At 36.8% G+C, this 14,158-nt stretch overlaps 1 protein-coding gene across 1 annotated transcript in view; it reads right to left on the reverse strand.

Annotated features, from left to right (window-relative positions):
* Positions 1-384: 384 nt before the first annotated feature.
* RAB10 (RAB10, member RAS oncogene family) overlaps positions 385-14,158 on the reverse strand; it is a 79,901-nt gene continuing 66,127 nt past the window's right edge. The window contains exons 3-6 of the mRNA XM_002913788.4: positions 13,560-13,698; positions 8,040-8,129; positions 7,413-7,514; positions 385-2,925 (exon numbers count right to left, since the gene is read on the reverse strand). Of these exons, the coding sequence (XP_002913834.1) occupies positions 2,842-2,925; positions 7,413-7,514; positions 8,040-8,129; positions 13,560-13,698 (415 nt within the window). The 3' untranslated portion in view covers positions 385-2,841. The remainder of the gene's footprint in view (positions 2,926-7,412; positions 7,515-8,039; positions 8,130-13,559; positions 13,699-14,158) is intronic.

A 14,158-nucleotide genomic window follows, 5' to 3' on the forward strand; every position in this document is an offset into this window, starting at 1 on the left:
ATGACTCACAAAAAAAGTCGGAAATACTTTTTTCAGAGAAGAGGATGGTCACTGCTAAAACAAGCGTTCACCCTGGGAGCCTACCTTGGTGCCCCGGGTTCATCAGCTGTGTTAGCTACAGTCGGCCTTTGGCACATTCTAGTGTTGTTGGCTGGGAAGTGACTGACTGTGGTGTCTCTTTTGACACCGGGATGAATCTGCTTACATTTCCATTTTTTACAGTAGTTTCTTACCAAAGATAGTTCTTGAAATTACTGTTTTCCCTAGGCTGAGAAAGTTATTTCCCTTCTATTTCCTCTAATACTCAGTTTACTATTTTGCATCGTCTTCCGAAGTAATCCTCCATCTTCAACTCCATAAATAAATGAAAACCAAGCCACACAGTTGGAAATCAAGTTTTGTTTTTATATGAACAGAAGTAGACCATCTAGAAATATTTCAGTTTATTTAAATTGTTAAGTAGAATATGAAACCGAATTTGTAGCTAGTACCAGAGAATGGACTTAACTGTTGGGTGTTTAATGAGAACAGCTTCTACACAGGATCCCAAGAGACTTACAGAAAAAGGGGCAAAGCCCTAATATTAAGCAAATAAAACTCATGTTTCAAACAGGTTATACAAAAATTGATTTATACTCCATTTCCCTTTTTTTGATATTTAGAAAGTGCAGATTTAACAAAAGGTAGCCATATCCTTTCTATGTACAATGCCGATTATAATTATGCAAACAAAACTGTCAGTCTTTTACCCAAAAATCCCAGTGTTTAGCTCTCAAACCTTAAGTCACTGAATTGAATAAGGATTAAAGAGGGTTAAAAATAAAAAAAGCTACTGCCACATTCCAGATGAAGGAAAGCAACACATACATTAAAATTAATCTAACAATAGTAGGTTTAACCTATAACTTTTCGAGAAGCTTAACATCATTTCATTATTATTTTTAGTGGAAAATTAGGGATTATTTGGCAATGCTGCTTTTACTAGTAAACAATGATAAAGTCAAGTAAAGGAAAAACCTAAGAACAACCAGTGAGGCATATAAAATTGTTTTTAGGACACTATCTGAAAAATTCATGGATGTTTACAGCAGATACGTCCCAATGCTGTTGACGTGAGCCAAGAGGGCATTAAAATGCTATCCACGACACAGAGAGACTTTTCAATGGAAGCTGCTGTCCTAAACTCAGCCTCTGCTAGAAATGAATCATGCTATTCACAATTATTTCAACAAAGGTATCATCTTAGGATGCTAGCAGCGTAGCAAACTTAACTTACCCTATCCTGATGATAAGCAATGAAGCAAAACTAGAAAAATGAAGTGAAAAAAGGACAGGGTTAGAGATAGCTGGAGATCTTATCTGTACATGAAAAGCCTTTTGTTGTCCTTTTCCCAAATCCATGGTAATACATATTTTCCAAAGGGATGTAAAGACGGGACTTAAAATTAATAATATTCTAAGTATTTCTAATCTTAAGGTAAAGACAACTTAACACTGAAAAAGTGTTCTTCAAAGGCCAAATCTCAGTATATTTGGCAAACATGTTAATAAATTTCACTCCTCCTTCCCACCATTTAAAACAAAAACAAAAATAGAAACAACCAAACCTTTACTGGGCTACCAAACTGCTAGAGGAGTTGCCAGAATGGAGACTACTCAAATTTCGGTTACGAGATTTATTCTAGGAAAGTGAATAGGCTATACACCTAATTAGAAAGACAAACCACAACACCCTCCAAACACTAGTGCATGCAATTAACTCTTCCATTTCATAAACTCAGTGGATAGAAAGGGAACAGGGAGGGAAGGAGAAGAGGAGCATGAAGTAAAAGAGCGAATGGAGGAATCTGGGGCAGAAGTTTTCGGGGAGAGAGAGAAAATGAGGGGAAGACATTTAATAGTAGTAGGCAGTTAGAATTTATCTTTCAGTTTACTTAGCAAGTTAAATCAGTCCTTTATGTTAAACTTGAAAAACCTACTAGTTTGCCCCTTTCATTTTTAAATAACTCATACCATTGGTGGTGGGGGAGGGAGAAGCAAATAAAGCAGCATGCAGGAAGACAGACACAAGGAAAAAGTGGCCAAAGAGAAGAACTGGTGGCAGGGATAGTTTTAAATATCAAGGCCACTTAAAATAAGACTCAGCAAACCAAAGCTATCATTTCTGCATTACCCTTTGTCCTCAATTAACTACTTTGAAAATTACAGCCAAGCAAACCACAAACATTTTAATGGTTTATGTTTGGATGATATGTATGTCTCCTGCACATGCTTCCACCAAAACAAACTAACAAACAAAAGGAAAAACCAAAGAAGTTCCTTTCCACATAAGGCACAGGACAAAATTAATCCCATTTACATATTCAAGGCGAAAATGAGTGTTTTCCTGGCTTTTGTTTCTTTTGCTATCACATGTCTATAGATTATAGGGACTCAAGCACATTATCCATGACAGAAAATTCCACTGTTGTACAAAATAAAATTGTTAATTCTAACTTTTATTCTTATACAATTTGCAGAATAGAGTTGAAATGATTGCTATAGGTTTTAATGTTGATAAGAAGAACTGGACTATAATACAACTGAAATGCAGTAGTGAGCTGAGCAAGTACATTTAAAAATGAAGTCACAGACATGATTTTTCTATACATTTTCTTGTTTGAATAAAATTATAAAGTCAGCAAGCAGTCACGGATGAAAGACAAATAAAACAGGTGGATTGGATAGTTAAGATGAGGAAGAAAAATATCTGTTTAGAGTTAAAAATGGACAGAGTGGTTTATTTTGCAGCAAGAGGAGAAAACAGGGTGGTGGATGGCAACTGACGGAACAGGAGAACGCTCAGCAACATTTGCTCTTCCAGCCTGTCACGCCGCCTCCACTGCTGATATCTACATTTTCACTGTTGGGCTCTTTTACAGGGGTCTGGAACAAACACACAAGGAAAGTAACCCATGAAAAACATTGTTATGGAGAAATCAAGATTCAACAGAAATATTCTCATAAAGGTAACAAAATATAACTCCAGTCACACGAGACAGGTCCCCTCTCCCATGCAAAAACCTGGCAGCTTTGTTTTTGATCTACATTTTGCCTGCTTACTCCAAGCTGTGAAATGTCTAGACGCCTCGAGGCATCCCTTTAATAAAGCTTCCAATATCTTTTCTACTCTCGTTTCCACAGAGGTTTGCTATCTCTTAGCCCTGACCCGAGTATCTAGTACTTAAAAAGCATTATCAAGCATCTGTATAAAACCAATGTTGCGTCAAGTCTAACCTCAGAGAAGTAAAACAGCCCTTTCTGTCTAGTCACTTGCCTTTTGAGACGGAAGTTTGTAACGCTCTACACCACAGCTTTAAAAAGGCAAGCTCAACAATGATATGCTAACACTAAGTGGAAGAGAAAGGGCAGGGCAGAATGCAAAGTTGTATAATTTACGTTAAAAATGGACACAGAAAAAAAATCAAAAGGAGAGATACCAAATGTTAAAAGAGAAAAACCTTACGTGGTGGGTTTATGAATGATTTTATTTCCTTCTATGAATAATCCTTTATCTCCCCAATAATCTAAATATTACTTTTAAAATCAAAAGAATATACTATTTTCAATGGATAGCCTATATGGTATGTATGAAAGGACTTTTTTTTTTTTTTAAGAAACCGCACACATATAGTAAAGTATAAAAATCTTAATTGTGCTTGATGGATTTTTAGTATATAAAGTGAAGCTATCAGATCAAAACACAGAACAGAATACCCCCTGAAGGCTCCCCTGTGTCCCTTTCCAGCCAGTACTACCCTCCTAAAGGTAATCAGTCGGTACTCTCATTTCTGTCACCAGAGGTTTTTTTTTTTCCGTTCTTGACCTTCAAATACGTGGAACCATGTTTTATGTATTCTTTTATGTATGATTCCCTTTATTCAGTATCAGTCTGTGAAATTTATCCAGGCTGTTTTATTAACAGTAGGTCATCATGAATGAAATTTTAAAAGCCAGGATGTAACTGGGAATGTATTCTCTCATGGAAACAAGATAAAGTTAAGGTAACCCAGGGGGGAAAACTTAAAATATTTTAAAAAGTCATGTAGCCCAAGAGAAGCCCTACTTAACTCATATGGAGGTGAAATTCTGACTTGCACTTTGAGCTCACCTACCTACTCTCACTGCCTTAGGGGATTCTTCTCCTCATTGTATGTTAAAGATAAAGTTTTGCTTTAAAAAAATCTTTGTGAGTTTTCCTGAACAACCAACTTTATTCCTATTGCAGATCTTGAGAAAAATGACAGAAGAGTCATTTTAACTCTGTTAAAGCCAAAAGTATTAACTGAAAAAGTGAGCAAAGGAATAAAACAAGTTTACAGAAAAGGAAATAAAAAAGCGAGTCTTAAAACTGTCTTTAAAAATGCTCACCAAACTCATAAGAGCACTGCAGATTAAATCTTTTTTTTTTTTTAACCTGTCAGGTTGGGAAAGATCTTAAAGTCTTATAATCCATTATGTGGCCAGAGTGTGAAGAAACAGACATTCTCATCCACTGTCAGTGGGAGTGTAAATGGGTACAACCTCATGCCAGCACGAGGCAACATGTAACAGAATTATAAAAATGTACCTATGTGCTCTTTGGCCACTTCCAGGCATCTGTCCTTCATATACTTGCACATAATCATATGCTTGCAAAATGAGTTAAATATAAGATTATTCACTGCAATACAATTTATGAGATCATAAGGCTGAGAATCACCTGCATGTCCCTCATTGAGAAAACCTGTATGACATATTCACTCAAAGTAGTACCATTTATTTAAAAAGTAGAATTATTTTACTTATTTTAAGTGCCAAACAGAGTACAGTAGGTTGCCTTACCTGTTTAAAAAAAGGTATATATAAAGAATTATACATAAAAAAATATATATTCATATTTACTCATATATTAATAATTAAGAGGTTAATTACACTGGTTACCTGTCGGGGGGAATAAGGAGTTGGGGGAATGTGGTGGGAAACTTCTCTGCATCTGCACTCACTCTATTTTAAATGTTTGCACCATGAGAATGAATTACCTATTCAAATAATTAAGTTAAAAATGTTTTAAATTGCTTTCATTCTAAAGTTAATTTTTCTTTTACAAACTCAGGAGAGAAATCACGGCACAGAAAGCTGCTAGTCAGGAACCACTCCTGTATTTCTCACACTCCCATGTAAAGCAAGTTTATATTTGATGTTTTGACTCCTAACTTTACCACATCAAGAAGCATATGTGTGTGTATGAGAAAAAAATGGGACCTCACATTGGGGCGTACCTACATGGGGAAGATCTTTATCGGTGTATACATTCATATCACACTGGGACACAGATTATAAGACCATATAAGCATATATATGTATGTTTTAATGCCAAGATTAGTGAGAAAATCAAGGGATACAGTATGAACAAAAAAAAAATCAAAAACAATGGAGAAAACCAAAAAATCCAGACAGAGAAAGAACACAAGAGACAAGAGTATTTCAACAAGTGTTATGGTCAATTCTGGAATAATTTTTCACTGTGACCTACCCAACTCTGAGATACAAAGAACTCCACAATTAAAAGAGCATTTTACTTTCTTTCTTTCTTTCTTTCTTTTTTTTTTTTTTTAAGATTTTTATTTATTTAATTGACAGAGAGACAGCCAAGGAGAGAGGGAACACAAGCAGGGGGAGTGGGAGAGGAAGAAGCAGGCTCTCAGCAGAGGAGCCTGACGCGGGGCTCAGGGCTCGATCCCAGAACGCCGGGATCACGCCCTGAGCCGAAGGCAGACGCTTAACGACTGCGCCACCCAGGCACCCCTAAAAGAGCATTTTTCTATTCCTGTTATTCCCTTCATTTAATTAATAATATGAACAATTTTCCTTGTCCATCTAGTACTTTACTTTTCTACTCTTCTATTTTTATTTCTCATAGGAATACTTTCAAATATAAAAATGTATATAAAAATATAAAAATTCTTCAAGGAATTCCAAGGGGTTTTACCTTTACATACTGTGAAAGGATATTTTAAAAATTTTAAGTTGTTTTTATAACTTTAAAAAGATACGTTAAATTTTCTAAACAAAACTATATAAACCTAAGAGTCACTGAGTAATTTCTGTTCTATGTCTCCCTCCCTTACAACCATAACCCACTTGGAATACTCACTATTTTAAGAGTTTGGTATAAATCCTTCCAGATCTTTATTTGCTAAACATAACCAAACGTGTGTGCACATGCATATGCATGTGTGTTTGGTATCATACAGAATTTTTAAAAATAAGATCGTACTACACGTATTCTATCCTAACTTGCTTCTTATTACTCAATGTATTATTGATACCAGGATGCTGGCAGATATGGAAGGGCACAAGTTTTATTTTATAGTCACTGTGAATAGCAATGTAACTGATGACTTTTTTTCTGGTTTGAACACACAATTATAGTTAATGGATAACTACATTTCACTATAAAAAATTAAGTTGTTTGATTTCTCTGAAATTTCACTAGATTTACATTTGAGATACCATCTCTATTACAGCTTGTTTTATAGATATATGTATTTTTTAATTTGGGGATTGGTTTTTGAAAAAATACTGTTATTTCAATTATAAAAATAGAATGGTTACCAGAAGCAATTAAATTTTCTCCTATACAGTGCCTGCTTCTCCTTTAGGAGTTGTGTCAGATGTTTTCTGTTTTTATATGCATTTAAATGTACCAGAGATTGAACAGACAACTCAGGATTCATAACCACATCTGCATATTATATCTAGTCATATTCCCAATTTTGCTACAAGTTTCTCATATTGGTAAGTATGGGGATTCACAAATTAAACCCAGAAAACTAACCCTGAAGTGAAATGAATTCCCTGGGATCATATTTCAGCGATTTGTAAAATATCACAGATTGAAATGACTGGCTAAATGAAATACAGGGATGGATTTATTGTATTTATTCACAATATAATATATACATGCTCTTTACTGGCACATCTGAGAAGTGACTATATAGAGAGAAGAAAGCGATTCTGTAGCAGTAACTATTATCTTAAATTTTAAGAAATTATCTATGGAAATGCAAAGAATGTGTAAGAGAAGTGAGTCCAAAAGTAAACAGAAGAGCCACAAGACAGCAGACCAGACAAAAAGCTGAAAGAAGGAGCATGAAACTGGGGACCTGAGAGTGTGGGAGCTCAGAACAGTGTCACCGCTGACCAGAAGCTACAGATTTCTAATGGCTCACCGCTTCCCCCAGTTCCTACTTCACTTTAGATGGCTAGATACTGGTGACAGGGAAACACTTAGGAACAATACAACGCAAACCTAATTTTCTGTATGTTAATCCAGGACTTCAAAGAACTGTGACACTGGGCACCTTGGGAAGTAAAAAATAGGATCTTACCTTTCGAAGGATATCTTCAGCTAATGTGAGGAAAGCCTTTTCGATGTTTATATTTGCTTTTGCACTAGTCTCAAAAAATCTAATACCATGCTCCCTTGCAATCTAAAATAGAAGCAAAATGTCATCATAAAATTCAAGCACAGGGTCCCAACTGTTGACTTCAGCATTCTGGAGGAAATAGTATTATTCTAAAGGCAGCAGTCCCTACTAGGTTATATAAAGCAAAGTATTTCAACGGGTCACGATTCAAATGATCAAGTTCTTTCAAAAATAAATAAAGAAAGAAAAATAATAAAAGAATCCTCTCCTCACTTCAGGAGTTTACTTCAAATACTCTAAGTGAGGTACTTACTTAAAGTCTTAAGTTAAAAAACTGAGGATCACTAATTTCTATTTTTCCCTCTTTGTAGTTTAAATACAGCTAAAAATACTACTGCCGAAGGTTTGATTCTCCCATACCTATTAGATATGCACTGAAAAAATTCACTCAAATGATAAACCACGTTTCCCCACAGCATTTATAAAACAATGTGAATAGCTCAGCACACTCCACTATCATTACCAACAAGCAAATGCAATACCAACTTCACAAAGAGCAGCATATTAATTTCATTCAGAGCTTTTTACCTGTTCTCCTTTTCCTTTAGGTACAACTCTTTTATCATCCATATCACATTTGTTTCCTAGTAACATTCTTTCCACATCTTCATTGGCATGCTACAATGGAATGAAGATTTAATGTACACACTACCATGACTTACAGCTTAATATTCTCTAAAAATGACTTTATTTTTCTTAATTTTCATTGTCATTTTTATAACTGAAGTTTTAAAGCAAGCACCCTGAAATCACCCCATGCTAAAAGCCTACACAAAATCATAAATTACTTAGAGGAAGAAAAAGAATTCCTAAAACATACCGCTGTCAAATACTATTTTACCCCAACTGGAGGCTGTCTAGTTTCCAGATATATTCTCACCAAAACTGAAGATACAGGCAAAAGACCTGAAACTGAAATCTCTTATGTATAACATAATGCAAGTTGGATCATGATTTTAGATAATGAGTACTGCCCTGCAGAAGCCTTACTTAAAAATTCTACAGAGCTCTTAATATCTCAAAAAGCTACACTGGTAGGGTACAAGAAGATCCCATGCAGAAAAACCACTTAAAAACAAATATTTGCTCCACTGAAATCCTAACAACACCATTTGCACAAATAGAAAAATCTACCCCTAAAATTCGTATGTAATCTTGAGGGACCCTGAACAGCCAAAATAATCTTGAAAAAGAAGTACAAAGTTGGAAGATTCATACTTACTTCCTGATTTCAAAACTCACTACAAACCTACAATAATCAAAATAGTGTGCTACTGGCATAAAGATATATACATGAATAAACAGGATACAGAGCCAAGAAATAATCCCTTGCATGCATGATCAAATGACTCTCAACAGAGTGCCAAGCCCATTCTATGGGGGAAAGAACAGTCTTTTCAAAAAATGGTGCTGGGGGGCACCTGGGTAGTGCAGTCATTAAGCATCTGTCTTCAGCTCAGGGCGTGATCCTGGGGCTCTGGGATCGAGCCCCACATCAGGCTCCTCCACTAGGAGCCTGCTTCTTCCTCTCCCACTCCCCCTGCTTGTGTTCCCTCTCTCTCTGGCTGGCTGTCTCTCTGTCAAATAAATAAAATAAAATCTTAAAAAAAAAAAAAGAAAATTAAGAAAACCAAATTAAAAAAAATGGTGCTGGGCATAGCAGGTATCAATATGTGAAAGAATGAAGCTGGACCCTTAACTTACCATATACAAAAATAAACTCAAAGTGGATCAAAGGCCTAAAGGTTAAGACCTAAAATTGTAAAACTTAGAAAGAAAATACAGGAGAAAAATTTTATGACATTGGATTTGGCAATGGTGTCTTGGATATGACACCAAAAGTACAGGAAACAAAAGAAAAAATAGGCAAATTACACTTCATCAAAATTAAAAACTTTTATGTGTCAAAGGTCCCTATCAGAGTGAAAAGACAACCAACCCTTGGAGTAAGGAAAGTATTTGCAAATCATCTATCTTTGGCCCAACACTCCTTTCCCTGAATGTCTCCAGAGCCAAGGTAGCTAAGTCTGCTAAATAACAAAAGTAATTTGAGATTTGATTTGTCTTAAATTTGAATCAATCACTTTCTTTCCACTAGCCCTATCCTCTTCTGGGTAACTTTAACTCATTTCTTCAGATCTCAGCCTCAATGTCATTCCTCATAAAAAAGCCTGTTTGGCTATTCTGGTCCTGTGCCTGAACCTCCATATGAATTTTAAGATCAGCTTGTCAATTTCTGCCAGCCCCACCCCCAAGACAGCAGCTGGGATTTTGATAGGATTACACTGAATCTGAAGATCACTTGGGCTAGTGCTGCCATCTTAACAATATGAAATCTTCCAATTCATAAACATGGGGTGTCTTTCCAATTACATGGATCTTTATTTCTTTCCAACATTTTATGGCTATCAATATGTAAGTTTTGTACGTCTTTGGTTAAGATTTTCATAACTCATTTTTCTTCTTTTTGATGCTACTGTAAATGGAATTGTATTCTTTTTTTTTTTTTTTAAGATTTTTATTTATTTATTTGACAGAGATAGAGACAGCCAGCAGAGAGGGAACACAAGCAGGGGGAGTGGGAGAGGAAGAGCAGGCTCATAGCAGAGGAGCCTGGTGTGGGGCTCGATCCCATAACGCCAGGATCATGCCCTGAGCCGAAGGCAGACGCTTAACCGCTGTGCCACCCAGGCGCCCCTGGAATTATATTCTTAATTTCATTTTTGGATTATTCACTGCTAGTGTATAGAAATACAACTGATTTTTGTATACTGATCTTGTGTCCTCCAAGCTTACTGAACTTGTTCATCAGTTCTAACAGTTTTATTTTTTGGTGTATGTTTCTTAGGATTTTCTTTCTTTCTTTTTTAAAGATTTTTATTTATTTGACAGGGTGCCTGGGTGGCTCAGATGGTTAAGCATCTGCCTTTGGCTCAGGTCATGATCCTAGGGTCCTGGGATCGAGCTCCACATCGGGCCCCTTGCTCAGTGGGGAGTCTGCTTCTCCCTCTCCCTCTGCCTGCCATTCCCCCTGCTTATGCTCTCTCTGTAAATAAAAATCTTAAAAAAAAATAAAGATTTTGTTTATTTATTTGACAGAGAGAGCACAAGCAGGGGGAGCAGCAGGCAGTGAGAGGAAGAAGCAGACTCCCCACCAAGCAGGGAGCCCAATGTGGGGCTTGATCCCAGGACTCTGGGATCATGACTTGAGCCAAAGGCAGATGCTTAAGCTATTGAGCCACCCAGGCACCCTATCAAATAAATAAAATCATTTAAAAAAAAATTTATTGGGGGTGGTGGTACACAAGCAGGGAGAGAGGTGGAGGGGGCAGGGGAAAGCAGGCTCCCTGTGGAGCAGGAAGCCCAGTGTGGGGCTTGAGCCCAGGACCCGTGATCATGACCTGAGCCGTAGCCACATGCTTAACCAACTGAGCCATCCAGGCACCCCTCCTTAGGATTTTCTACATATAAAATCTCATTATTTACAAATACAGTTTTCCCTCCCAGTCTGGGTTTCCCCCTTTTCTTTGCCTAATTGCCCTCTTAGAACCTCCACTACAATTCTGAACAGTAGTGGCACACTTCTCATTTTCTTGATCGTAGGGGCAGGTATGCTGTTAGCTGTGGGATTTTCACAGATGTCCTTTACTAGGCTACGGATTTCCTATTTCTAGTTTGTTGAGTGTTTTTATCACAAAAGGGTGTTGAATTTTGTCAAAAATTTTTTCTGTGTCTATTGGTATGATCATATGGCTTTTGTCTTTTATCAAGATGGTGCATTACACAAGGCACCCGGGTTAAGTGTCTGCCTTGGCTTCGGTTGTGATCTCAGGGTCCTGGGATCGAGCCCCTGGTCGGGCTTTCTACTCATCAAGGAATCTGCTTCTCCCTCTCCCCCTCCCCACTGCTCGTTCTCTCTCTCTCCCTCTCTCTCAAATAAATAAAATCTTAAAAAAAAAAAAAAACACGAAAAGATGGTGTATTACACTGATTGATTTCTTATACTGAACCACCCTTGCATTCCTAGGTAAATTCCTCTTGATCATGATATATAATCCTTTTTTAAATGCTGCTGGATCAATTCAGCTTTTTTTCATTTAGTTAAAGCTTTAATTTCTACAACAAAGTGAAAATCAGGCAACACCAATCTCTTATATGTCAGAAAAACAGATTTTCTTTTTAATGACTGAGTTTTATGTATCTTAATTCTCATGTTGGGAAACCGAAGCCATCCGGCCTACAAAGTGTGTAAGGCTGTAATACAAATTAAAGACATATTTGGCCTTGGTGCCCTTAGCACAGTACTCCTAATTTCCTGAGTGACAGAGGGTCTTTTGTTGTTCCTAACAGGGCCTTTTCTGCCTACCTAAGTTTATGCTAATGAAGAACTGGGGCAGAGGGGTGGGTGGCCAACAGACCTTCACAATGGAAGCTGGTCACCAGAGGAACCAAACACGTGATTAATAAAGAACTGGAACTTTCAAGGGTCACTTGGGTGGCTCAGTCCATTAAGGGTCTGCCTTTAGCTCAGGTCATGATCTCCGGGTCCTGGGATCAAGCCCCGTATCAGGCTCCCTGCTCGTGCTCTCTCTCTCTTCCCCTCTCAAATAAAAAATAAAAATAAAAAAGACTTGGAACTTGCAGCCACTCCCCTACCTCCCATGAGGTGAAGGGGGCTAGAGATTAAGTTTAATCACCAGAGGCATGATTTAACTTGAATCAATACTCTGAAACAATGAAGTGAGGGGACTTCTTCCAGGTTGGTGAACACATCAAAATGCCCAGAGGGTGACATGTCCAGAGATAGCACGGAAGCTCTGTGTTCCCCAAACCCCATACCTTGCCTGTACATCTCTTCCATTTAGCTATTCCTGCACTGTTTCCTTTATAATAAAATTATAAATGTAAATAAAACACTTTCCTGAGTTTTAGGAGTCATCCTAGCCAATTACTGAACCCGAAAGTGGGTCCTGGGGAACCCCCAAATTTGTAGCCAAGTCAGACAGAACTGTGGGTAGCCAAGGGGACCCAGGACTTAACATCTGAAGGAAGGGCAGTCCATAAACTTGGGGAGTCCGACACTAAGGCTGGGCAGTTAGCATCAGAATAGGACTGAACTGTAGGACACCCAGTTCATGTCACCGAATACGGAAAACTGCTGTTGTTGAAACAACAATGCACAGTCTCTTTACCAATTATTTCTACTACACATGCTACTTGTCTGAATCATAAAACAAAGGTTAAAATAATTCAAAATGGAGCCTTTCTTGTTTCAAAAATCTTTGTATTGTTAACTCATTATTAAATACTAACAGGCTTCTCTTTGAAGATTTATTGCAGGGATGGAAAAGTTAGTAATGAGCTGTCAGGACTGCTACCACTGAGATATCATTATCTTGCATCTAATGCTGGCTTAACACTTGGTCTTCTTGCTGAAAGTGCTTTAAGGAGTTAGTCTTAAGGAAATTTAAGGCCCAAAAGGCTGCAATAAGACATGAAAAATAATTTCAACAAGAAGCTACCTATAGTGCAGAACAGAAATGGACCAGCTTTGACACATATTTTACCTTTTAAAAATTGATATCTTCACATGCAATGAAATGACATTATTTTCTTGGTTAGGTTTTTAACACATTACTACTTTATCTTTCAAAATGTCTAGAAGTGATATGGCATTTCTGTTAGTTTTAAATTACTACTGAAAAATGTAGTAATTCATCATTTCAACAAAAATTCGCGGAGAAAGAATTCATTTAGATAGAGAGAGGTGTATAAAACCACTGGTAGATTCTATATGGGGCCACGCTATAAGATGGCTGTATAAAGTTTTTGCATAAGTTAGTAATTCCCTTGGATGCGGCTCTAGATAGGCTTACCCAAAAATTTAAGAGAAAGGTAAGCAAAATATAACATTAACCTTTAAGAAGTAGAAATAACTCAATAATAATGATAGTACATTATATCCTAAACATCATTTAGAATTGTTTATTCTTAAGTAAACACAAAAATGTGTCTTTATTAAAGAGTTACACAATGTCTAGGTCTTACCTCATCTATGTTTCTAAGCCATTTGCTGATGTTTTCAAAACTTTTACCATTGGTGATGTCGTATACTAGCATGATACCCATTGCTCCTCTGTAGTAGGAGGTTGTGATGGTGTGAAATCGTTCCTGGCCTGCCGTATCCCTGAAATAAACAAAAATAATTTGTGTTGAGCATTTTGATATTACGACATTCTAGATAAAGGAAGGGCAAAACAGTAGAATGGTTTGGTAAGATCAACATTAAATCCACTATACGCTACAAAGCAAAACAGTACCACCACTCATTTAATTCTTAAATGGCAAATAACTATGGTTTATTCATAAGAACATATATACACATATATGCAACTATTTTTAGTCAAAGGAAATTCATGACCTACCTACAGTGGATGAAAACCTGAAGGGAAAACCGTAGAAAAATGACACGTAAAACTCTTGGAAATTATTTTAAAATGAACACCAGCAAGTATGATAAAAACTCTTGAAATTCCATTTTATTCAGTCATCTAGTTCCATAACGTAACACAAAAGCATGTGGAATGTTTAGAACATTAAAGGATTAAACCGTAGTACAGCCACATTTATCTATAGGATCATTTACA

Source organism: Ailuropoda melanoleuca, chromosome 4 (assembly GCF_002007445.2).
Source record: "Ailuropoda melanoleuca isolate Jingjing chromosome 4, ASM200744v2, whole genome shotgun sequence".
NCBI classification, from domain to species: domain Eukaryota; kingdom Metazoa; phylum Chordata; class Mammalia; order Carnivora; family Ursidae; genus Ailuropoda; species Ailuropoda melanoleuca.